Source organism: Scyliorhinus canicula, chromosome 18, assembly GCF_902713615.1.
Source record: "Scyliorhinus canicula chromosome 18, sScyCan1.1, whole genome shotgun sequence".
NCBI classification, from domain to species: domain Eukaryota; kingdom Metazoa; phylum Chordata; class Chondrichthyes; order Carcharhiniformes; family Scyliorhinidae; genus Scyliorhinus; species Scyliorhinus canicula.
The window spans coordinates 22,282,030-22,305,820 of record NC_052163.1 but is presented as its reverse complement, the minus strand read 5'-3'; the positions used below and the strand labels follow the sequence as shown (position 1 = coordinate 22,305,820).

Sequence of the window (23,791 nt, the reverse complement as noted above, 5' to 3'; positions counted from 1 at the left end):
TAAAAGGGAATTCACACATGGAGGCGAGGGCGTGGTTGAGGTATTAAACGAGTACTTTGTGTCTGTCTTTACGAAGGAAGTAGATGCTATGCAAGTCATTGTGATAGTGGAGGAAACTTTGTCACTTAGAAGCGATCAAAATTGACAAGGAGGAAGTTGACAAGGTGTTGGGATCAGACGAGGTGCATCCAAGGATATTGAAAGAAGTGAGAGTGGAAATTGCAGGGGCGCTGGCCAGAATCATCCAGTCTGCCCTAGACTCAGGGGAGGTGCCAGAGGACTGCAGAAATGTAAACCGTACACCCTTATTCAAAAAAGGGTCTGGGTTAAGCACAGCAATTACAGACCTGTCAGTTTAATTTCAGTGGTGGGGAAGCTTCTCGAAAAAAATATTTGGGATAGAATTAGTAGCCACATGATTAGAAAGAGCCAGCATGGAATGCCAAAGGGGACATCATGTTTAACTAACTTGCTGGAGGTTTTGAAGTGGTAGGAGAAAGTGTCGATAAGGGTAATGCTGTTGATGTGGTGCACATGGACTTTTAAAAAGGCATTCGGTACAGTGCCACACAACAGACATGTGAGGAAAACTAAAAGGGACAGGAACAACGTGGATGCAAAATTGGCTGGTTAATAGGAAGCAGAGAGTAATGGATAATGGATGTTTTTCGGGCTGGAGGAACGTTTACATACGGACATAGGAATTAGGAGCAGAAGTAGGCAATTCAGTCCTTCAACCTTGCTCCGCCATTGAATCAGATTATGATTGATCTCTTCCTGGTCTCAAATCCACCGCCCTATCTGTTCCCCATATCCCTTTAACCCCTTTTTAATCAGAAATATATCCATCTCCTTGAAGCCATTTAATGACTCAGACTCCACCGCACTATGGGGCAGCGAGTTTCACAAATTCACCACTCGCTGTGAGAAGTAGTTCCCCCTCATCTCAGTTTTAAATCTACCGCCTGTCAATCTCTACCTGTGACCTCTCATTCAATATTTTCCCACTGGGGGGATCATTTGATCGATATTTATTTTCTCAATCCCTTTTAGTATCTTATATGCCTCGATCAGATTCTCTCTCATTCTTCTAATCTCCAGCGTGTATGAACCTAAACTGTTTAATCTCCCCTCATACGTCAACCCTTTCATCCCCGGAATCAATCTGGTGAACCTCCTCTGAAATGCCTCCAATGCCACCACAACTTTCCTCAAATAAGGAAACCAAAACTGGACACAATACTCTAGATGTGGTCTCACCAACACCCTATACAGGTTGAACAACATTTCTTTACTTTTATATTCCAGTCCTTTTGCAATAAACACTAAAATTCCCTTTGCCTTCTTTATTACATACTGTACCTGCATCCCGACTTACTGTGATTCATGAACTAAGACACCCAGATCCCTCTGCCCGGACGCATTTTGAATCTGCTTTCCATTTCGATAATAATTTGCCTTTTTATTTTTTTAGCCAAAATGGATAACCTCACTCGCATCCATATTAAACTCCATCTGCCAAATTTTGGCCCATTCTCCTAGCCAATCTATATACGTCTCTAAACTCTATCTTCTCTTCATTGCCTGCTTTCCCATCTATTTTAGTATCATCCGCAAATGTTGCTATGCTACACTCTGTCTCTGTTTGCAGATTATTTACATAGATTATAAACAGTTGAGGTCCGAGGACTGCCCCCTGCGGCACCCCCGCTAGTTACAGTTAGCCAGCCAGAGGAGGACCCATTTATCCTGCCCTCTGCTTTCTTTTTTTTAATAGATTTAGCGTACCCAATTCTTATTTTTTTCCAATCAAGGGGAAATTTAGCATGACCAATCCACCTACCTGCGCATCCTTGGGTTTTGGGGGTGATACCCACAGAGACACGGGGAGAATGTGCAAACTCCACGGACCCAGGGCCGGGATCGAACAGGCTACGGTGTCGTGGTTAGCACTGCTGCGCCACTGTGCTGCCCTGACCCTTTGCTGTCTATCTGTGAAGTTCCCGGGTAGATATTGGGACCCTTGCTTTTCCTGGTTTCCTCCCACAGTCCAAAGATGTGCAGGTTAGGTGGATTGGCCATGATAAATTGCCCTTAGTGTCCAAAAAGGTTAGGAGGGGTTATTGGGTTACGGGGATAAGGTGGAAGTGAGGGGGTTAAGTGGGTCGGTGCAGACTCGATGGGCCGAATGGCCTCCTTCTGCACTGTATGTTCTATGTTCTAATCGTACAAACTGAAACATGGTACATAAAAGTTGTGAAAACCAATAGAAATATTTTTTTAAATGCTCATTTGTAAAGCCATGCAGATGTGATGGGCCAAAAACCCTCTTTCTGTTCCCTAACACTCCTGTGGGTCCCTTCTATTCCTCATGTACATACAGCCCTCTCAGCAACAACATCTGAAAACATAGGATCCACATGTATGCTGAGAACTTCCAGCTTCAACTCATTACAACTTCCCTTCACACCTCCACCGACTGTCGTGCTGCTTCTCTGACATCCAGTATTGGATGAGCAGTAATTTCCTAAAACTAAATATCGGGGAGAGTTGTTCTCTGAGCCCACCACAGACTCTGTTCCCTCACCATCAGCCTCATCATCCCTCTTGCTGGCCACAATCTGAGGCTGGAGCAGCGTCTTCGCAATTTTGATAACCTCTCTTACACAACCCCATATCTGCTCTTCCAGTCCACCTCCGTGACGTCTCCTGTCTCCATTTGATGTTGAAATTCTCATCCATGTTTTTGTTATCCCTGGACTCACTTTTTCCAATGCTCTCCTCTTCAGCCTTCCACATCACACCATAGGTTTCAGCTCATCCAAAACTCCGCTGCCCATATCCTAACTCATTGCTTTTGAAACTTTTTTTTCCCAGGACCCACATTTGCTTACCAGTCAACCTTCGATGCTGGCAGGGGCAGCACTGAGGACCCAGGTTCAATCCTGGCCCCGGGTCACTGTCCGTGTGGAGCTTGCACATTCTTCCCGTGTTTGTGTGGGTCTCACTCCCACAACCCAAAGATGTACACGGTTGGTGGATTGGCCATGCTAAATTGCCCCTTAATTGGGAAAAAAATTATCGGGTACTCTCAATTTAAAAAATCACTTCCACACCGGCCAACCTCCTTGACACACGTCAGCCGATCACTGCAACCCACATCGGCCAAACTTTGCGACACACCCCACGTTCGTTTATCTTTATTGCAAAAGGGAAGTCTGCTTGGTCCTCACAAACTCACTTGAAAAGGGTTGCACAGGAGGAGAGGGAAATGTGCACATCAGGTGCACAGTTCAGCTCGTTCCTTTGTGCCATCTATCTTCATCTTTGTGAGAACGGAAAATCCATTCTCGCACATGTAGGTCATCATGAAGGGCAATAGCAACACAATGCTTGTTTTACTCAGCATTGGATACTCCTGGGCGATGTATCATCGGCAGCTGTTCTTTCAATTGCCTAGCCATTAAGCTTTAAGCTCTGCAATTCTCCCCATCAGCCTCTCTGCCTCACTCTCAGTCATAGAGTCCCTACACTGCAGAAGAAGCCCTTTTGGACCATTGAATCTGCACTGACCCTCCAAAAGAGAACCCAACCCCCGTAACCCGACCTCACCTGCGTATCTTTGGACACTAAGGGGTAATTTAGCATGGTTAATCCACCTAACCTGCACATTTTGGGACTATGGGAGGAAACTGGAGCACCTGGAGGAAACCTGCATAGACACGAGAAGTGCAAACTCCACACAGATAGTCACTGGGATTGAACCTGGGACCCTGGTGCTGTAAAGCATCAGTGCTAACCACTGTGTCACCGTGTCGCCTCTCATTCTTCAAGCTTACTTCTTTGGCTAAATTTTTGGTCACCTGTCCTAATATTTCCTAAGGTGCCTCGATGTAAAGTTTTGTTTGATACCACCCATGGGACGTTTTACTACATTAAAGGTATTATCTAAGTACAAGTGGTTTGTTCCCAGTAAAAAGAAAATGTACAAAGGTAAACTCCAGAGGCAAGACTTACATTGGTGCAGTGATTATATTGATAATAGAAGCAGTCAATGTTTTCCACTTTGCAGCCCTGCATTAAAAACAAACACATCGATGATGAGTGAAGAATGACTAGCGAAATCCTAGTTAAATTCAACTGTTTTTGTCCTATTTTCCTGTCAATTACACCACATATTTCTTGCTTGTGCAAATAAAATTCACATCACACAAACCTCCTTTTATCAATCACATTTAACCCTTTCGAAGGTGCTGCATCTCAGTAGACTTGCATTCCATTGATCTTGCGCATCCCCGATTTATTTGCCTATTTAATTACCTTAGGTTATTGATCTGACAGCACGCGAGACAAGCTCACTGTTTTTCTCACTCCCATCCTAGGCCACCTGGTACTCAACAATTTTTGATATGTGGCACACACTACAATATTTTGGCCATATTACAATTTGTATTATACCAATATTAAACTTAATCTGCCACATACATAGTTCTGGTACCACAGAGTAAACAGGTGTGCATCTGAAAAAAATAAATCATGCTGTTGAAATTTTCTCATTAGGACAATTCATATTGAATACCAAATTGCGAAGAGGATAACTTATACTGTGTGGGAAGAGCGCTGATTGGTTGGCAAGTGGCTCTGATTGGTAGAAGCAGTGCCATGGAAACTGGACCAGTGACGGTAGCACAGTGGTTAGCACAGTTGCTTCACAGCTCCAGGATCCCAGGTTCGATTCCCGGTTTGGGTCACTGACTGTGCGGAGTCTGCACATTCTCCCCATTTCTGCGTGCGTTTCCTCCGGGTGCTCCGGTTTCCTCCCACAGTCCAAACATGTGCAGGTTAGGTGGATTGGCTGTGCTAAATTGACTGTTGAAGACATTGAAAAGCACAACAGCAGCAGACACATGGGAACACCACCATCTGGAAGTTCCCTTCCAACACACTCACCATCCTGACTTGGAAATGTATTGCCATTCCTTCACTATTGCTGAGTCAAAATCATGGAACCCGTTTCCCAACAGCAGCTACGCCACAAGGACTGCAGCGGTTCAAAAAAGTAGTTCACCACCACCTTCTCATGGGCATTAGCTGATGGGCGATAAATTCTGGCCTAGCCAGCCCACACCCACATCCATGAAGGAATCCCTGGAGAATGATCCAGGAAATGGCTGTTCTCTACGCTTTTGTTTCGATGAAAAAGGTGCAATGTGCACATGTTCTTTTTGTCTGCAAGGCACAGGGCTCTGTGTTTTAATATAAAGCTTGGCAGTTAACCATCACGTTTCAGTTACTGGTACATTCTCCATGGCAACGTTTCTGCCAATCAAAGTCCACTTGCCAACCAATCAGCACTCTCTTCTCATGCAGTATAAATTGTTGTTCCCTTTACAATTTAATATTCTTGCAAATAATCCTGATGAATACAAAACAAAAAGGATTTTCAGCAATACTCAGGTTCTGTACTACTAAATAACTAGATATATAACTGTTGCCCCTCACACAGAAAAGAACAACAGGAATAATTCAAAGTGTAAGCGAGCTGTCCCACAAGAAAAAGTTTAAAAATTTGGGGCTAATGAAATATATGGCTGAGGCAGGATCTGAGTAAAGCATACATTTAAAGAGATTAGATAGGAAAATACTGAAAATTGCATTAAAATAACATAGGATAACAGGACAAAAGATCTTGGGCGGGATTCTCCAAGCCCCGTGCTGGGCTGGAGAATCGCCGCAACCGTGCCACGCCGCTGGCACGCGATTCTCCGAGGAGCAGAGAATCAGCGGCAATTTGCGCCAGCGCGTTTGGCGCGGCGCCGGTCGCGGGCAGCTGTCTGCGGCCGGGCCGCCGATTCTCCCGCCTTGATAGGCGGCCAGAACCGGTAGTGCCCCGCCCATTCACAACGGCACGGACACTCTGCCTCCATTTTGGAGAATCCCGCCCTGTTTTTATTATATCATGAGATGTGAGGGTCGATGGGAAAGGCAGCATTTGTTGCTCATCCTTAATTGCCCCCGAGAAGGTGGCAGTGTCTTCTTGAACTGCTGCAGTCCGTGTGATGTAGATACAGCCACAGTGCTGTTAGGAAGCGAGCTCCAAGGTTTGACCAAATGTCAGTGAAGGAATGGTCATAAAGTTCCAAGTAACACTGCTGTATGGTTTAGAGGAGAAGCAACTAGTTCCCATGCATTTGCTGTCCTCGTTTTTCTAGATGATAGATGTTGAGGATTTGGAAGGTGGTGTCAAAGAAGGCTTGGTGAGTTGCTGCAGAGTATATTGTAGATTCATACAATTTACAATGCAGAAGGAGGCCATTCGGCTCATCGAGTCTGCACCAGCTCTTGGAAAGAACGCTCTATTTAAGCCCACATGTCCACCCTATCCCCATAACCCATTCACCCCAGCTAACCTTTTTGAACGCTAAGGGTAATTTATCATGGCCAATCCACCTAACCGGCACATCTTTGGACTGTGGGAGGAAACCGGAGCACCCGGATGAAACCCACGCAGACACGGGGAGAACGTGCAGACTCCACACAGACAGTGACCCAAGCCTGGAACCGAATTTGGGACCATGGAGCTGTGAAGCAACTGTGCTAACCACTGTGCGACCGTGCTGCCCTACATTGTACACATCCTCCCACTGTGTGTCAGTGGTGAAGGGAGTGAATGTTTAAGGTGGTGGATGGGGTGCCAAGCAGGTTGATTTGTCCTGGATGCTGTCGAACTTCTTGAATGTTGTTTGAGCTGCTCTCATCCAGGCAAGGGGGGAGCATTCCAGCACACTCCTAACTCAGCAATGGCAATACCATTGAACACCAAGGGGAAATGGTTAGATTGTCTTTTCTGGAGAACGTCTTTGCCTTGCATTTGTGAATCTTGAATGTTACTTCTTACTTCTTAGCCCAAGCCTGAATTTTATACAGAGCTTGTTGTATATGGATATGGACTATTTGAAGAAAGGGCTACTGCTGGTGTCCTGTCTATGTTTACCCGTCAACTAACAACAGCAAAAACAAAATTCACGGATACTTTCTGAGATGTTGTGAATGATAATGAACACTGTGTAATCATAAGCAAGCACCCCCACTCCTGTAGTGATGGCCTGGGGCTGAAAGGATTGGCCTCCAAAACCCACAACCATCTTCCTTTGTGCTAAGCATGGCAAATATTCCCCCTGATTCCCATTGACTTCAGTTTTGCTCAGGCTCCTTGATGCCACACTCAGTCATAGACATAGACATAGTATTTACAGTGCAGAAGGAGGCCATTTGACCCATCGAGTCTGCACCAGCCCTTAGAAAAAGCACTCCATTTAAGCCCACACCTCCACCCCACATCTGTAACCCAGCAACCCCACCCAACCCCTTTGGACACTAAGGGCAATTTAGCATGGCCAATCCACCTAACATGCTCATCCTTGGACTGTGTGAAGAAACCGGAGCTCCCGGAGGAAACCCATGCAGACACAAAAAGAACATGCAGACTTTGCACAGACAGTGAACCAAGCCGGGAATTGAACCTGGGGCCTTGGAGATGTGAAGCGACAGTGCTACCATGCCATACCTCAAATGCTATCTTGATGTCAAGGGCAGTCATTTTCAACTCCTGAGTTCAACTCTTGTGTCCATGTTTGGACCAAGGCTATAATGAGATCTGGAGCTGAGTAATGCTAGCAGACCGCAAATTAAGAGGCAACGAGCAGGTTTTTGTCTGAGTTGCTGTCACTTCATAGCACTATCAATATCACTTTCCATCACTACTGATGATTGGGGATCGTCTGACAGGGAGCCAATTAACTGACTTGGATTTATGCTACTTTTCGTGGACAGGACAAACATAGGCAACTTTGCACATTTCTGAGGAAATGTCAGTGTTGTAGCTGTACTGGAACAGCTTGGCTGGGAGCATGGTTCATTTTAGAGCACAGTCGTCTACACCATTGCTGCCAGGACATTGCCAGGATCCACAGCCTTTGCAGTATCCAGTGATTTCAGCCTGGTCTTAATATTGCCTGGAGCGAATCGAATTGCCTGCGATGCTATGGATCTCAGGAAGAGGCTCAGATAGTCTGGCTGAAGATGGCTCCCCATCATGGACAATGGGGATGTTAGTCAAACCTCCTCCCTCGTACAGTGGCGCTGATCCTGGCTTGCTCTCTGACTCCCCTCATTGAATCAGGTCAAATATTCAAGTTCATGAAAAATAGAATTAGAAGAGATACCATAAGGAACTTCTGGTGTCAGTCTTGGCCCAATGATAGCATATTTGTCTTTGAGTCAGAAGAATGTGGGCTCAAGTCCCGCTCCACTCCTAATCTAGGCTGAAACTTATTGCTTGTTGGAGGTATTATTCTTGAGTGAGATATTATAAACAAGCCCTGCTCTCTGTAGATATAAACAATTGCAAGATACTATTTGAAGAAAGAGTTTCTGCTGGTGTCTGGTCTATGTTTACCCATCAATTAACAACACCAAAAACAAAATTCACGAATAGTCAGAATAGTCATTCATCTCATTGGGAGTGAGTTTGCTGTGTGTATATCAGCTGCTGGGTTTGTGACAACACTAATGACTCCAAAGGCAGATAATTGACTTTGAAGTGCTCGGAATGTTTGTTAATGTAAGCCTACGCAGAATAACAAAGATACAGATTTAGGGATACTCTTAACGGATTTGGATCTACACCAACAGTGTTAGAATCCAGCAAGGCAAATCCTTAACTTTTCTCACGTTTTTGTGTCCTTATGTTTGTCTCACAGTGCACGTACTCATCACTCTGTATTCGCTGAATCACCCTGCTGGATTAACAGGACAACTTTCCAACTGTAACCAATTGGGCTCTGATCCTTACAGATGAATATCAACTGATCATTCATGATTCCTACGGAATTGTGCAATAAAAAGAAAGAACTTACCTGCATAATTTTTGTTAATTTTCGTTGTTAATGAAAATTTGTCTGAAAAGAGAAACAAACATTCATGAATGTTCCTTATCCCAAAGTTTATGTCACCCACCTAAAAGCAGTACTCAAAGTTGCAACTTAACAGTGCACATACTGTGATATCTAGGTTTGAAAGGTTGAAAGAGATGTGAAACATTTCTTTCCCCAGGTACAGATACTCAGCTGGTAGCTCTCTGCCAGTTCAGAGATTCCTGTTCTGCACGCTATGCAGAGATAAGCACCTGGAAGTATTCTGATGGCTTTGATTTCATGTTTAAACTTTATATTACAGAGTGTTCAAACTCAGTATGATTAGGGGAGTTGGAAAAGCATTGCATCGTCTATTATTTTGTAAACCAGAAAGTCAGAAATGAAAGGTTGTTAGCTGTTGCTTAATTTTGACTTTTAAATAAATCTTTTGCAGAGGACCTGGCCTACGTCACATGATTTCATAAAGTGAGAGTCATTGAACACGACCTAATCGCTGAATAATTGTGAAAAGTCATGCTGATTCGAAACGTTAACTCTGTTTCTCCCTGCACATGCCAGACATGCTGCATTTTTCCGGCATTTTATTTGAGCAATTCTTCTGTCACCCAAAAACCAGAATAACGCATATTTGTGTTATGTTTAACTCCCAGGTTTATCAGCTTTTACATGTATAAATTAACACTTTTATGGTATGTGGGTGTCACTGACAAGGTCAACATTTGTTGCCGTTGAACTCAGAGATTAGACCACTGGGCAGGTGAGAGTCAACCACGTTGCTGTGGTCCTGGAGTTACATGTAGGTCAGACCAGGTAAAGATAACAGATTTCCCCTCCAGATAGGTTTTTACAACAATCAATGGTGGTTCTGTTTACTGATTCCAGATTTTTAAGAAAATTATTGAATTCAAATTCCAGCAGCTGCCATAGTGAGACTTGGTACCATGCATTAACTTGCACATCTGTATTACTAGCCCACTGGCATGACTACTAAGCCGCCATCTCCACACGGTGGGACAGTGGTTAGCGCTGCTGCCTCACAACACCAGGGTCCCGGGTTCAATTCCGGCCTCGGGTGACTGTCTGTGTGGAGTTTGCACTTTCTCCCCGTGTCTGCGTGAGTTTCCTCTGGGTGCTCTGGCTTCTCCCCCACAGTTCAAAGATGTGCAGGTTATCCATGCTAAATTCCCCTTAAGTGTCCAAAGATTGGCAGATTAGCTGGGCTTACCGGGATATTGAAGGGGAGTGAACCTGGGTAGGGTGCTCTTTCACAGGATTGATGCAGACTCGATGGGCCAAATGGCCTGCTTCTGCACTGTAGAGATTCGATGGATTCTATTCTGTGGATTTAGTTTACAATGAATGGGGACTTGCTCACAGGAGTGAGAACTTGACATTGGTACAACCACAACAGATGTTATTTGCTGAACAAGCCAAATACCCGAAGGAAACTTGTCTTACTGATCAGAACCTTTTTTTAAATTTTGAAAACCAGTGTGATGAATGTAGAAATCTCAGATATATTGTATTATACCTCTTTGGGAGTTAAAAGTCTGGGTTATTGTGTGTATTACTGCTGCAGTAGTATTTTAAAAAATCCTGGTTTGCAAGACAGCTAGGCTTTTTGGGAGCCAGAAGTGCAATTAAGGCATCATAAAGGCTTGGGCCAAAATAATTTTGTTTGGATTAAGAGGGTCCCCTGCGGAGTAATTCATTAGAGACATTTTGTAACTAATGGGAGGAGCTAGAATACCAAATATTTTAGCAGAGAAGCAGAGATTGTTCAGTTGGTTCCGGGAAGTCAAACTATGAAGTCAGTTTCTGAAGGCTTTAACGAGAGATCCTGTATTGTTCTGACATGGTCATATCTTTTCTTTAAACCCAGTCAAAAGATCTCTCTTTCTCAAAGTGGAGTATCCAGCCATCCCTGCACAGCAAATATTCCTGAGTGCTAACTGTTGTTAAAAGTGGATTGGGATCTGAGATGGTCCTGCTGTTTGAATGGAAGTAAAGATAGCAGTTAAGGGTTACTGTGTCACTGTATTGATTAGCATTGTTCAAAGGGCAATTGTAAGCTATTTTCTTGTGTGATGTTAAAGATATTTTAACACTGTGTTAATAATAAAGTTTGATTTAAAATACCATGCCCATATTTTGCGCGAAATCGCTCCTGGAGCGATGTATTCTTTCCTCAGTCTTACAAAATTAAAATAAAATATTAGGGTTTCTGTCCAGTACCCTAACCACGTTGCAGTCTGGTCCATGATCAGAATACCAAGAAAATACTACTGACCCAAGGAGCATAGAATCCCTGTAATACCTTCAAGATTTTAAAAATTAAAAGATTTAGTAACCTGAATAAAAATTTAAGCACATAAGATGAAAGTTACACGGTCAAAAGAGTCTCACAAAACATCCCCAGAAAAGTTAACATATCGGAACACAAAAGTAAACATCTTTTGGCAACAGTCCCTTATAGATTTTTTCTCTAAAAATCCATTGATCTTACCCAAGACAAAGCTGCTTCCGCTTCAGTAAAGGTAAACCACACAATGTCTCACTCTCTGACTTCTGGTGGAGCTATGTGAGGGGAAGACGTGCATGAGGTGGCTCCCGCTGGAAATCTGACTACCCTTCACGGGCCTGTACCTTTCCAGAAAAACCCTGAGATTTTCTTGTGTACGGTTCTCTCTTCTCTGAGATGTCCAAGGGAGGCAGAGCCAAAGAAGAATTGGTCCAAATCTTGTTGACTGACTCTGAAGCCTCTCAGGGACCTACTGGAGGTAAGATGGTGGAGTTAGCATCTTCTCCAACCACTCCACTAACGGCCGAAGCTCTCACCAAAAGTTTGAGGCTTGATAAACACAGACAAAACTTGCCGGTGGATCTTAAAAATCAATTGAAAAGGCCTTGGCCTCCATTCATTTGGTTCTTGAAGCCACCAGCAAGACCATCGAAACTCATAGAGCCACAAATAAGGACATGGAGATGGCTTTTTCAGACCGTAGTGATTGGATCACCTCCCTGGAGTCCAACCTTGCTTTTTAGTCAAAGTTAACAAAACATTAACAACCATGCTGAAAGACCTTGAACCAGGATATTCGTATTGTGGGGTTACCAGAGGGGATCAAGAGCCGCACCTCTACTCAGTGTTTCTCGGACATGTTCCAGAAGATGGTGAGTGAGGGTGTACATACAGCACCTCCCCAGAATTAGACCAGGCCCATCACTCGATTTGACCTAAGCCTCACCCTGGAGATCCTCCTCATACGGTGAATTTCAAAGTGAAGGAGTTTGTTCTCCGATGGGAGCACTGGGATTTCACTTGGGAATGCCACTCTATTAGGCTGTACCAGGACATGAGTGCAGGCCTAGCTGAGAAAAGAGCCACTTTAAATAGAGTAAAATCCATCCTATACAAGAGTGGAGTCAAGTTCGGGATGATCAATCCAGCTCGCCTTTGAGTAACGTTCTGAGAAAAAGGAGACTTTTTTTGACTCACCGGGAGGTCCCGACTCCTTTGACAAAAAGCACAAGTTGTGCTCTGTTTAATTTGTTATATGGCTCTATGTATGGCCACTTTATATTTAGTTTTTTTTCATGTTCGTTGCTTGGGGTATTCTTAATGGTCTTGGTTATATTGGAGAGATTTATGCATTTACATTAACCTATTTTTTTTCCCTTTCTCTTTTCATTATTATCATTTGGTGTGGCTTTTAGCTGCCGGTGTGGCATTGTAAGTTGAATAAGTTTTTACTCTCTGGTTGGGAGTCTCCCTGCTGACACGGTTGTGTTAGTTAACGGGAGTGACATTAGAGGGTTTTTTGAAGCTCATAATAATAGTTTATAAAATTAGCTTAGAGTTTGTTTAGTTGTATTTTGCCAATTGCAAGCTTTAAGTTAAGTTATTGTTTGCACCGTTTCTTTTACTTTTGAGTGCAGTTATATTTTTATGGGTCAGATGAGGGGGGTGGGAGGGGGCAGGATAGATCCCTGGTGTTTTTTGCACCCAAATAACAGGGATTTCTCTTTTTTTTCTCAGATTGATCGTGCATATTCCCACATTGATTTTTTCATTTTAGATAGGGCCCTCCTCCCTTCGATAGACTGTGTGGAGTTTGCATATTCTTCCCATGTCTGCGTGGATTTCCTCCGGGTGCTCCAGTTTCTTCCCACAGTCCAAAGATGTGCAGGTTAGGTGGATCGGATATGCTAAATTGCCCCTAAATTGTACTCAGCAATCGGAATCTCTGACCATGTCCCATACTTTATTGATCTGTTGCTGGAATCTGGCCCCACCAACACCGAGCCTGGAGATTTGATCCTACTTTGCTGGCCGATAGAAAATGTTGCCAGCACCTCTATTGATGACAATATCAAATTAAATAGGTTCAACTCAACCTTCCCTTTCCCGTTGTGGGAGGATTTTATAGAATCATAGAATTGTTGCAGTGCAGAAGGCGGCCATTCGGCCCATCGAGTCTTCACTGACCCTCTGAAAGAGCACCCTACCATATGCCCAACCCCCCACCCTATCCTTCTAACCCCACCTAGGGACAATTTAGCATATCCAATCCACCTAACCTGCACATCTTTGAAATGTGGGAAGAAACCAGAGCACCCGGAGGAAACCCATGCAGACACGGGAAGAATGTGCAAACTCCACACAGGCTCCCAAGGTTGGAATTGAACCCAGATCTCTGGCGCTATGAGGCAGCAGCAGCCAACGCCCTTAGGGTAGGAATCATTTCTTACAGCGCACATGTGCTAAAGATGAAGACGTTAGAACAGCAGAGGCTGGTGGTCTCCATTGTAGTGGTAGATCACCAGTACTCATTTGATCCTACTCCAGACCTACATGCAAGCAACAAAAAAAAATGGAAAACCAGTTCATGCTTCTGATCAGTGATAAGAATACGCCAGATTCAGAGCTCCAGGGTTACTTCTTACGAATATGGGAACAAGGACAGTCATCTTCTGGCTCATCAACTTAAACACCAGGCGGCCTCCCGTAAGATCCCAAGATACTCAACCCAGGCGGCAACCTCATTTCCACCCCTCAGCTGGTCAATGCGGCTTTTAAACCATATTACTGTCTAAATTTGAACCCCACACCCCACCGCGGACAGTCCAATCATGGATGAGTTTCTGGATATCTGCCCATCCCAAATATTGAGATTTTAAGACGTATTGGGCTGGTGCAGGTTGGTAAGGCCTCTGGCCCGGGTGGCTTTCCGATCGAATTTTATATGAAGTTTTTGGAAGAGCTCGCACCTTTGTTATTAAACTCCCTATCCCATGGTCCATTGTCTCCGACCCCTGCTCAAGTGTCTATTTCTTTGCTCCTTAAGAGTGACAAAGACCCGACCGAGGGTGGCTCATACCGACCCATCTCGCTTTTAAACGCAATGTTAAGCTGCTTGCCAAGGGTCAAACAGGCTTTTTAAAGAGACGTCAATTATCAGCCAATATGCATCGCCTTTTAAATGTTATTCTTTCTCCCTCCCCCTGTACCTGAGCCAGAGGTGATAGTATAGCTCGACACTGAGAAAGCTTTTGACAGGGTGGAATGGGACTATTTATTTGAGATTCTCAGGAGATTTGGATTCAGCCATAAATTTGCCTCTTGGATCCGCTTGTTATATAATGCCCCCCACAGGACAGCACGGTGGCGCAGAGGGTTAGCCCTGCTGCCTCACGGCGCTGAGGACCCGGGTTCGAATCCCGGCTCTGGGTCACTGTCCGTGTGGAATTTGCACATTCTCCCCGTGTTTGCGTGGGTTTAGCCCCCACAACCCAACGATGTGCAGGGTAGATCAATTGGCCACGCTAAATTGCGCCTTAATTGGAAAAAAGTAATTGGGTATTCTAAAAAAAAATTTTATTATGCCCCGTAAGCCAGTGTTCACACAAACATTTTATATTCGGACTAATTCCCCTTGAATATGGGCAAAAGGCAGGGCTGCCCACTTTTTCTAATTTTATTCGCTTTGGCAATGGTGCCACTATCTACAGCTTGAGGGCTTCTAGTTAATGGAGAAGTATTAATCGTGATGGGGTGGAACTTCGGGTATCTCTTTATGCAGATTACCTACTTTTATATATTACAGACCAACTTCCCTCATCAATGGCATAATGAAGACACTTAATATCTTTGGCTCCTTTTCTGGCTATAAGTTAAATATTGGCAAGAGCGAATGTCTTCCGGTCAACCCCCATTTGGGAGATGAGTCCATTTAGGCATGTTACCCTTTCGCCTCTCTATTATAAATTTCTGCTACTTGGGGGTCAGGGTGGCCCACAATTAGGCCTCACTTCACAAATTGAATTACTCAAGCCCGATCAACAATGTCAAAACGGACCTACAGAGATGGAGCAGCCTTCCTCGTTGGCGGACAGGATTCAAACAATAAAAATGGACATACTTCCGAGTGTTTTAATTCTCTCAATGCCTCCCCATTTTCATGCCCAAATACTTTTTTTATTAAGGTTAATAAATTGATATCTGCTTCTATTTGGGCAGGTAGGAATCCCAGAACCTGCAGTGTTCTACTGCAGAGGGATGGGCGAACAGGGGGCTTGGCCCTCCCAAACTTATTGTTCAATTACGGGGCCGCTAATATCCAAATTATCTTATTGTGGATTAGTGATCTCGATTCAATCTGGGGCCGGGTGGAGGCTTGTTGTTGTCCTACATCCACTCTCCACGTCAAACTTACTGCACCATTGCCCTTTTCTCCCGCTAGATTCTCTTCGAACCAGGTGGTGGTGCCCTCTCTTAGAATCCGGAAACAGTTTTGACAACATTTTAAACCCCTCTCCTTGTCTTCACTGCCTCCTGTCTGTAACAACCAACTTTTTGTATCTTTTGTGCTGGGCTTGGCATTTAATTTGTGGAAATGGAAGGGTCTTGAGCATTTTGGAGACCTGGCTGTGGAGGGGAGGTTTGTCAGTTTCAGAGAGTTAGTGGACTAATTTCAGCTACTCAACTCTAGTCTTTTTCGCTACTTTCAAGTTCGTGATTTCTCTCGTACAGCCATCCCTTCCTTTCCTGTGGCCCTACCTTTCCCCTTGCTGAAGATGATTCTACCCTTGGCTCAGCCTGGTGAGGGGTCTATCTCAGAGCTATATAGCTGGATTCTCTCATCTGATCGCTTCTCACTGAACGGGGTGAGGGCCAAAAGGGAGAGTGAACGGGGCGCGATCCTCACTAGCGAGATATGGAGAGAGGCCCTTTACAGAGGCAACTCCATGCCCTCATGTGCCCAGTTGAGCCTAATTCAGTTTAAGGTGCTACGTAGGGCGCACTTGACCAAGGCAGGGATGAGTGTTTTTTTTATACAAATGTCGAGAATAGATGCGATCGCTGTTCACTTGCCCCAGCTGGCCATTTGCATATGTTTTGGTTCTGCCCCAGATTCGCCAACTTCTGGGCTTCCTATTTTAGCACCCTGTCCCATTTGGAATTACTCCCATGTCCACTGGTAGCCATATTCGGGGTTTCGGATTAACCAGCAGTCACTCGGGGGTCGAGGCTGACGTAGTCGCCTTTGCCTCACTGATTCTGCTCGGTTGGAGGTCTCCTGTCCAGTGCCTCTGGCTGGTTGGGGGACTTAATGTCCTTCTTGCACTTAGAGAAACTTAAATTCACCATCAGGGGTGGAGTGGAGAGATTCTACCTGAGCTGCAACCGTTTATTTCCTTTTTTAATATCTAGACACCGTCAGTCGTTTGGAGTTTTAGGTATAGTGTTTAAATCATTTACTTCTTCTTTGTTTGTTATACATTCATTCTTGTGTTTTTATTGATTGTTATGTAAAACTTTAATAAACATGCTTTTAAAGAATCTTGTCACTCTCTTCCATTCTGTTGTGGACATCCAAGAACATTCAGAAGCAAGACAAGCCCCTGCGAGAGTGTGGACCTGATTACCGCTCACCAGCAGTCGAGATGACCACACTGGGGGTGTGGAGGCCAGTGCCCTGGCACTGCCCCCTGGCACTCTGGCAGTGCCAACCCGGCAGACTGGCAGTGTCAACTGGAAATGCTGACCTGGTGCACTTGCAGTGCCAGCCTGGAAATCTGGCAACAGATTTATGTTGGTGGTGGTGGTGGGGTGGGGGCTTCACTTGAACTTAGAGATCGGTGTACCGAACTCTGATGGCCCCGCCTCGCCAGAGTGACGCAGCAAATCACGCCCCCCGCCTGCATTTTTTTTCGACAAAGTTTCAGAAGATCTGGAGAGAAAACCTGGCTGAATCTCTGGGGAGAAACATTAGTTTTCAGTCAGAATCAGACACTACTATTTTTAGAGAAAATTCCACTCAATGCCTATGATTGGATTAAAACAGAAGCTAAAGTAAAGATAAACACACTTTAAAGAAAAGAGAAATAATACTTATGCTTCGAAAAAGCATGCAATTTTTATAATTACGGAAAAATTTGACATTCCAAATATTTAGCTTTCAAGTGCTGGTGAGTGTTTAGCAGTGATTATGAACTGTTGTCATTAAAAGCCAAGAAACAGCTCATTCAACAAGGCCTGATTTTTTTGTCAAGGTTTTTAACAGTGAGACTAACCACATAAACGTGGTATTTTCATCAATCATGCATGCGAAGGAGATGAGTAGAAATTTCTTCTTTCAGAGGGATGTGCAAGTATTTAGAATGCTATACTTCAGAAGGCAGTGGAGGCAGGGGCATTGAATATAGTCAAGGCTAAGTTAGACATATTTCTGATCGAAAGGAGGGTCAAAGGGTATGTGGGAGGGCGAGAGGGTGTTGGTCAGGCAGGAAACTGGATTTAAGGCCACATTCGGAGCAGACTTGAGGGGCTGAATGGCCTACTCCTGTTCTTCCTTCTTATGTCATGTTCAATGGAGGTTTCACTCTATGAGATCCAAGGGGATCTGTAAACTCAGTGCAAGCAACTTCCAGATTTCTGCATTATCCTGTGAATGTATGAACTCCTGAAGTTGCTGACAGCGTAGAAACGACAGGGAATGTTGACTGTTTTTGTGTCACGTAACAAAATCTGGGGCCTATGATTCGATTAATTTAACATGCCTGCGTGGCACCACTGGTAAGTGGGTTTAGCTATTAAATGAAAGGTTGGTATATCAAGGCCACGCAAGGACACAGCTTAATATTTGCACAAACAAGGAAGCAAAAGGTTATCAGGGGTAGGCAGGAGTCTGGAGTTGGGGTGACAATCAGATCAGTTGTGACTTTACTGAAGGGCAGAGCAGGTTCGAGTGTCCTACTCCTGCTCCTAATTCATATGCTCACAAATTTATTTCTCGCGCATGGTGGGCATAGTTGGCAGTGAGTTGCCGGTCGGTGCTGCATCTAACAGGAGGACATGTCAGATTGTACATTTGATAGAAATGAAATATCCAACTCCACCAAACCAGGAGTGTAAATCCTGTTAGTGCCAATGGGTCACTACACTTGCCAACTCCACCTCAGCACCACAAGCAGAAAGTAAATAACAAAAACAGAAAATACTGGGCAATCTCAGCAGGTCTGACAGCATCTTTGGCGAGAGAAGGGCGCTAACGTTTTGAGTCCGGATGACTCTTTGCCAAATAAATATCCCACCTCCCATAAATACCCCAACCCCCAGCAGTGCTTGCCCAGTTCAACAAAACACAAAAAAATAAGTATTCAAATATAATTGATCGCCTCAGCTTTCTGTGTCTGTTTCTTTTCACTCCCTTGCCCTTGTGCCTTGCCAATGTTACTAAATATAAAATATGCTAAACATTCCCTCACCATTGTTTCTCCCTCCCCCCACCCCATGAGGGCCATCTGTCTTTTGACACTTTGCTCAACTTTGTTGTGCCGTTCACACGTTCTAAACTCGTTACGTGCCACTATCAGCACCCTTCCTAGCCTTAATCACCCCCATTTATATTCCTTTTGTCCTTCTGTCCATGAAAATCTCCACCTATAGCTGGGCCCCTATCCCCCCGCCCACCCCAGTATAAATCTGACCCAATTTCCAGCTCTCTCTTTGACAGTCATCCAGACTCCAAACGGTAGCTCCCTCCTCTCTCCACTGTCAGAGGTTGCCCAGTATTTTGTTTTTTGTCACTGAACATTTTCAGAGAAGTGGGACCAGCACTCTTGCAGCCTCTGCTCATTTGACTCTTCCCCAGTTCTGAGCCAAGGCGGACGCGGGCCCCATTGTGGCTTCCCTGTCACAAGGGGCCAGACTGGGGGGGGGGGGGGGGGGTGTCCGGTTGGAGTGAGGAAATCGCTTGCTTACCTGGCGCCAGTGCCCCAGTCTCAGCCCACACCACAGTGAGGAGCAAGCCGCCCGTTGGGCGGGTGGATCGGGTGATGATCTAACGCAAACAAAAAAAAAGAGAGAAAACGAAACTGATGGTGTTGACTTCCTGCCTCTACACAGACCGTGTCGTGTTGGTCAAATGAGGCCGCGGGAAATTCAATCTTATCTCCCGCCAGCCAGCTTGCTGGCCCGACTGAGGAGACATCACTGCCAGCTCCACGGCTGGACAATTGGCAGAAAATGTTGCCAACCCAAAAGAATTTCAGACTCACGCGGCAAGATGTGTTATTTTGTTCCAAAATTGGATGTTTTGAGAAAACCATTGATGAAGGTCTGGTTGTTGAAAAAAAAACCAACACATGATGTGACCCTGAAATATACCTGGCAGGGATGTCCCAAGATCATTTTTAAAAACAGGATCGGGTTAGAAAATCTGGCCAGTTAACTTTGATGTTGGCCATTGCCTGCGCACTGGCATTAAGCTGAATTCAAAGGTAAAAGTTGGTTAACTTTCCAAATCCATCGGGCAGCATGATGGTGCAGTGGTTAGCACCACTGCCACACGGCGCCGAGGTCCCAGGTTCGATCCCGGCTCTGGGGTCACTGTCCGTGTGGAGTTTGCACATTCTCCCCGTATTTGCGTGGGTTTTGCCCCCACAACCCAAAGATGTGCAGGCTAGGCGGATTGGCAACGCTCAATTCTACCGGCTCATCTCAGAGTTACTTTTGAGGGAACAGACTATTTGATATGCATGGTGGGCTTCTGGCTCTGTTGACGGGCATGTTGTATTGTTACATTCTTGAGGTATCATGTCTGTTATAGAATTATAGTTCATAATTAGAATAGGGGTTTTACACTATGTCGGTTCTGTTCATTGTATTAATATATATATATATATATATTATATATATTAGGGGCTGGTTTAGCTGGCTTTGAAAGCAGACCAAGGCAGGCCAGCAGCACGGTTCAATTCCCGTACCAGCCTCCCCAAACAGGCGCCGGAATGTGGCGACTAGGGGCTTTTCACAGTAACTTCACTTGAAGCCTACTTGTGACAATAAGCGATTTTCATTTCATTTCATCTGCCTTTTGGTGCGTAAGTTAAATGGGATTTTGGAATTATGTTGTTATATCCACTTTTCTTTCTCTGGTTGGGGGGGGTCTCCCTTCTAATTAACGGGAGCCTTTTGGAGGGTTCGCTGCAGCTAATTATAGAGGCTTTTTTTGATAACGAGCTGAGAGTTTTTGTTTTGTTTGGGTTTACGAGATGTAGGCTTCAGTAGGAGGGTACGTTTTTGTTTGCCTCATTCCCATTTGTATTCGTACTTGGGAGTGGTCGTATAAAAATGGCGTTGGGGGAAGGGGTGGTGGGGGTAGTTTGCTGACGGTGTCTTGATTTTTTTTTTCCAGTCTTTTGACTGGGTTTGGTGGCCATTTTGGGTGGATCTTTTTGCGTTACCTTTTAAGTATCCCTCGGTTAATCTCTCTTAGTTGAAATGGCTGGGAGTGGGTCACCTCCAATGAGGGGGAGTGGGAGACCTCCAAGTCATTTGGTCACCTGCAACCTAGGGCTTTGAATGGCCCAGCGATAAGATCGATGGCATATGCTCATCTCAAGAGTTTAAACTCCGATGGAATGTTTTTGCAAAAGATCCATCTGCGGATCAGAGATCAAACTCAGCGGCGCAAGGGGTGGATAGGGCAGGTTTTTCAATAGGGTTTGGATGGCAGGGCCAGGGGGCAATGATTCTAATCAGTAAAAGGGTTCCGTTTTCCGCCTGTAAGATAATAGCCGACCCCAACGGTCGACATGTCTGTAGTTCCCGAGCGAGTACCCTGGTTGTCATGGTTAACATTTACGCTCCCAACTGGGATGATACAAATTTTATTAATTCCCTGCTGACCTCCCTCCCCATGATAGAAAGTGAATGTTCGAATGTTCTCATCATAAACAGGGCAGGTTGATACTTTGAGAGTCCAACAATTCTATTTTCATTCTCCATTAATTACAGATTAATGCACTATAAAAAGCATCCTATCGGGCTGCATCACAGCCTGGTATGGCAACTGCTCGGCCCAGGACCGCAAGGAACTTCAGAGAGTCGTGAATACCGCCCAGTCCATCACACGAACCTGCCTCCCATCCATGGACTCCATCTACACCTCCCGCTCCCGGGGGAAAGCGGGCAGCATAATCAAGGATCCCTCCCACCCGGCTTACTCACTTTTCCAACTTCTTCCATCGGGCAGGAGATACAGAAATCTGAGAACACGCACGAACAGACTCAAAAACAGCTTCTTCCCCACTGTCACCAGACTCCTAAATGACCCTCTTATTGACTGACCTCATTAACACTACACCCTGTATGCTTCAACCGATGCCAATGCTTATGTAGTTACATTGTATATCTTGTGTTCTCCTATTATGTATTCTCATGTATTTTCTTGAATTTTGTTTAATTCCCTTTTCTTCCATGTACTGAATGATCTGTTGAGCTGCTTGCAGAAAAATACTTTTCACTGTACCTCGGTACACGTGAAAATAAACAAATCCAATCCAATCCAAATATTATAAAATTCAAATTGAGCTGGGTGTCATTGTACCAAATAAGTAAACCTATACAGTTTAATGCAACACAATAAATTCCTCAAAAGTATACAAAATTGATTGTGGGGGGAAAATGGAAATTTAAAATTTTTTTTTTTTTTTTGTATTTTTAAAGTACCCAATTCTCTTTTTTTCCAATTAAGGGGCAATTTAGTGTGGCCAATCCACCTACCTTGCACATCTTGGGGTTGTGGGGTGAGACCCACGCAGAAGCGGGCAGAATATTCAAACTGCACACACACAGACAGTGACCAAGGGCCTGGATTGAACCCGAATCCTCAGCGCCGTGAGGCAGCCGTGCTAACCACTGCGTCACCATGCCGCCCATGGGAAAATAGAAACTTGGCAATAGGGGTAGCACTTGACATAAAGATGTAACCGTCTAAATTCAATACTATAATGGTTTAAATCACTGTCCGTATGGAGTTTGCACATTACCCCCCCCCCCCCACCCCGTGTCTGTGTGGGTTTCACCCCCACAACCCAAAGATGTGCAGGTTAGGTGGATTGGCCACGCTAAATTGCCCCTTAATTGGAAAAAAAAATTGGGTTCTCTCATTTTTAAAAAATTATAATGGTTTAAAGTGCAGGTTTAATTGGTGGCTTACCTGATCATTAGCTTGGCATATATTTTCTCAAAATTCTGTTCTGGTAAAAAGTAGTTCGGCAGCCAGTTTTCACTCAAGAGCAGGGGTGGGCAAACTACGGCCCGCGGGCCGCATGCGGCCCGCCAAAGGTCTTTATGCGGCCCACCAAGTCATTAAAAAAAAAATTTAATTTTTTTTTAAGGTTAATGGGGGGGGCTGTTGGGTTACTTACTGGTATAGGGTGGATACGTTGACTTGAGTAGGGTGATCATTGCTCAGCACAACATCGAGGGCCGAAGGGCCTGTTCTGTGCTGTACTGTTCTATGTTCTATGTGAGGCGCCCAGAATCATAACCGGGTGAAGTAATTATTTTACTTAATATACTATGCAGCCCTTTAAAATTGTGAATTTCTGAATGTGGCCCTTGCACGGAAAAGTTTGCCCACCCCTGCTCAAGAGAATGTTTTAGCTCAGCTGGTTACATTTTGTTACAATCTGTATGTGAGTGTCCAAGTGAGGGGGAGGGGACAAGCCAGTGAGTTCAGTGATACATGTTCTGCTAAAAATGAGTTAAGTTTGTAGCCAAAGTTATTATTTCAAAAGGCACACTGCCTTGCATCTTTCAAATCAGTGATTTTGGTTTGGAACTTTTGAAATGAAGATGAAAATCTGGATAAGCCCAGTTAACCTGCGGTTGCCGGTGTGTAGCGATGCCCGACACAAACTTTGTGCTGTCTGCTAATTTCAATGATAACAACTAGCAGCCCAGCAGCTGGCAAGGCTATCACTAGTTAAACCCAGCTTGCACCTCTTAAAGAGGTGCATTTTGTCTGGAACTGGTGAAATAGATGTTTATCAGCAGAAATAGAAGTGGAAATGGCGCAACAGGCCAGACACCGTGCCCCAACATTCTCCGATGCAGCATTGAATCCTCTATCTAATCCACAACCAATGAAGTACTTTTGAAATGCAGTCTGACAGATTCAGCACCTGAAGTTAGCTAAAAGCAGGTTTGCTGTTCATTACCGTTCCTATATTGTAATGGTTTGCTGGGATATTGGCAGAGATAAAGATACTTTGTAGGACGTAACAAACTCGGACTCATATACATGTGTTGTCTGAAATAAAGAGACCAAATGAATTTAATGGGAAACGGGCAAAGAAATCCAGATAGATTGCAGTATGTTCCCTCCCCTCGGAGTTGAAATGCCCATCAGCCATGATTGAATGGCGGAGTGGACTCGATGGGCCGAATGGCCTTACTTCCACTCCTATGTCTTATGGTCTTATGGTCTTATGGTCAAAGCAAGAAATTCACAAGTGAGATCTGAAGGACATATATCATTTAGGTATCCAAGCAACCACAA

At 44.6% G+C, this 23,791-nt stretch overlaps 1 protein-coding gene across 1 annotated transcript in view; it reads right to left on the bottom strand.

Moving 5' to 3' along the window:
- The window catches only part of LOC119953238, a 47,024-nt gene extending 27,743 nt beyond the window's left edge, over positions 1–19,281 (bottom strand). The window contains exons 1-3 of the mRNA XM_038777271.1: positions 19,204–19,281; positions 8,919–8,960; positions 4,018–4,074 (exon numbers count right to left, since the gene is read on the bottom strand). Of these exons, the coding sequence (XP_038633199.1) occupies positions 4,018–4,074; positions 8,919–8,924 (63 nt within the window). The 5' untranslated portion in view covers positions 8,925–8,960; positions 19,204–19,281. The remainder of the gene's footprint in view (positions 1–4,017; positions 4,075–8,918; positions 8,961–19,203) is intronic.
- Between the last annotated feature and the right edge of the window lie 4,510 nt (positions 19,282–23,791).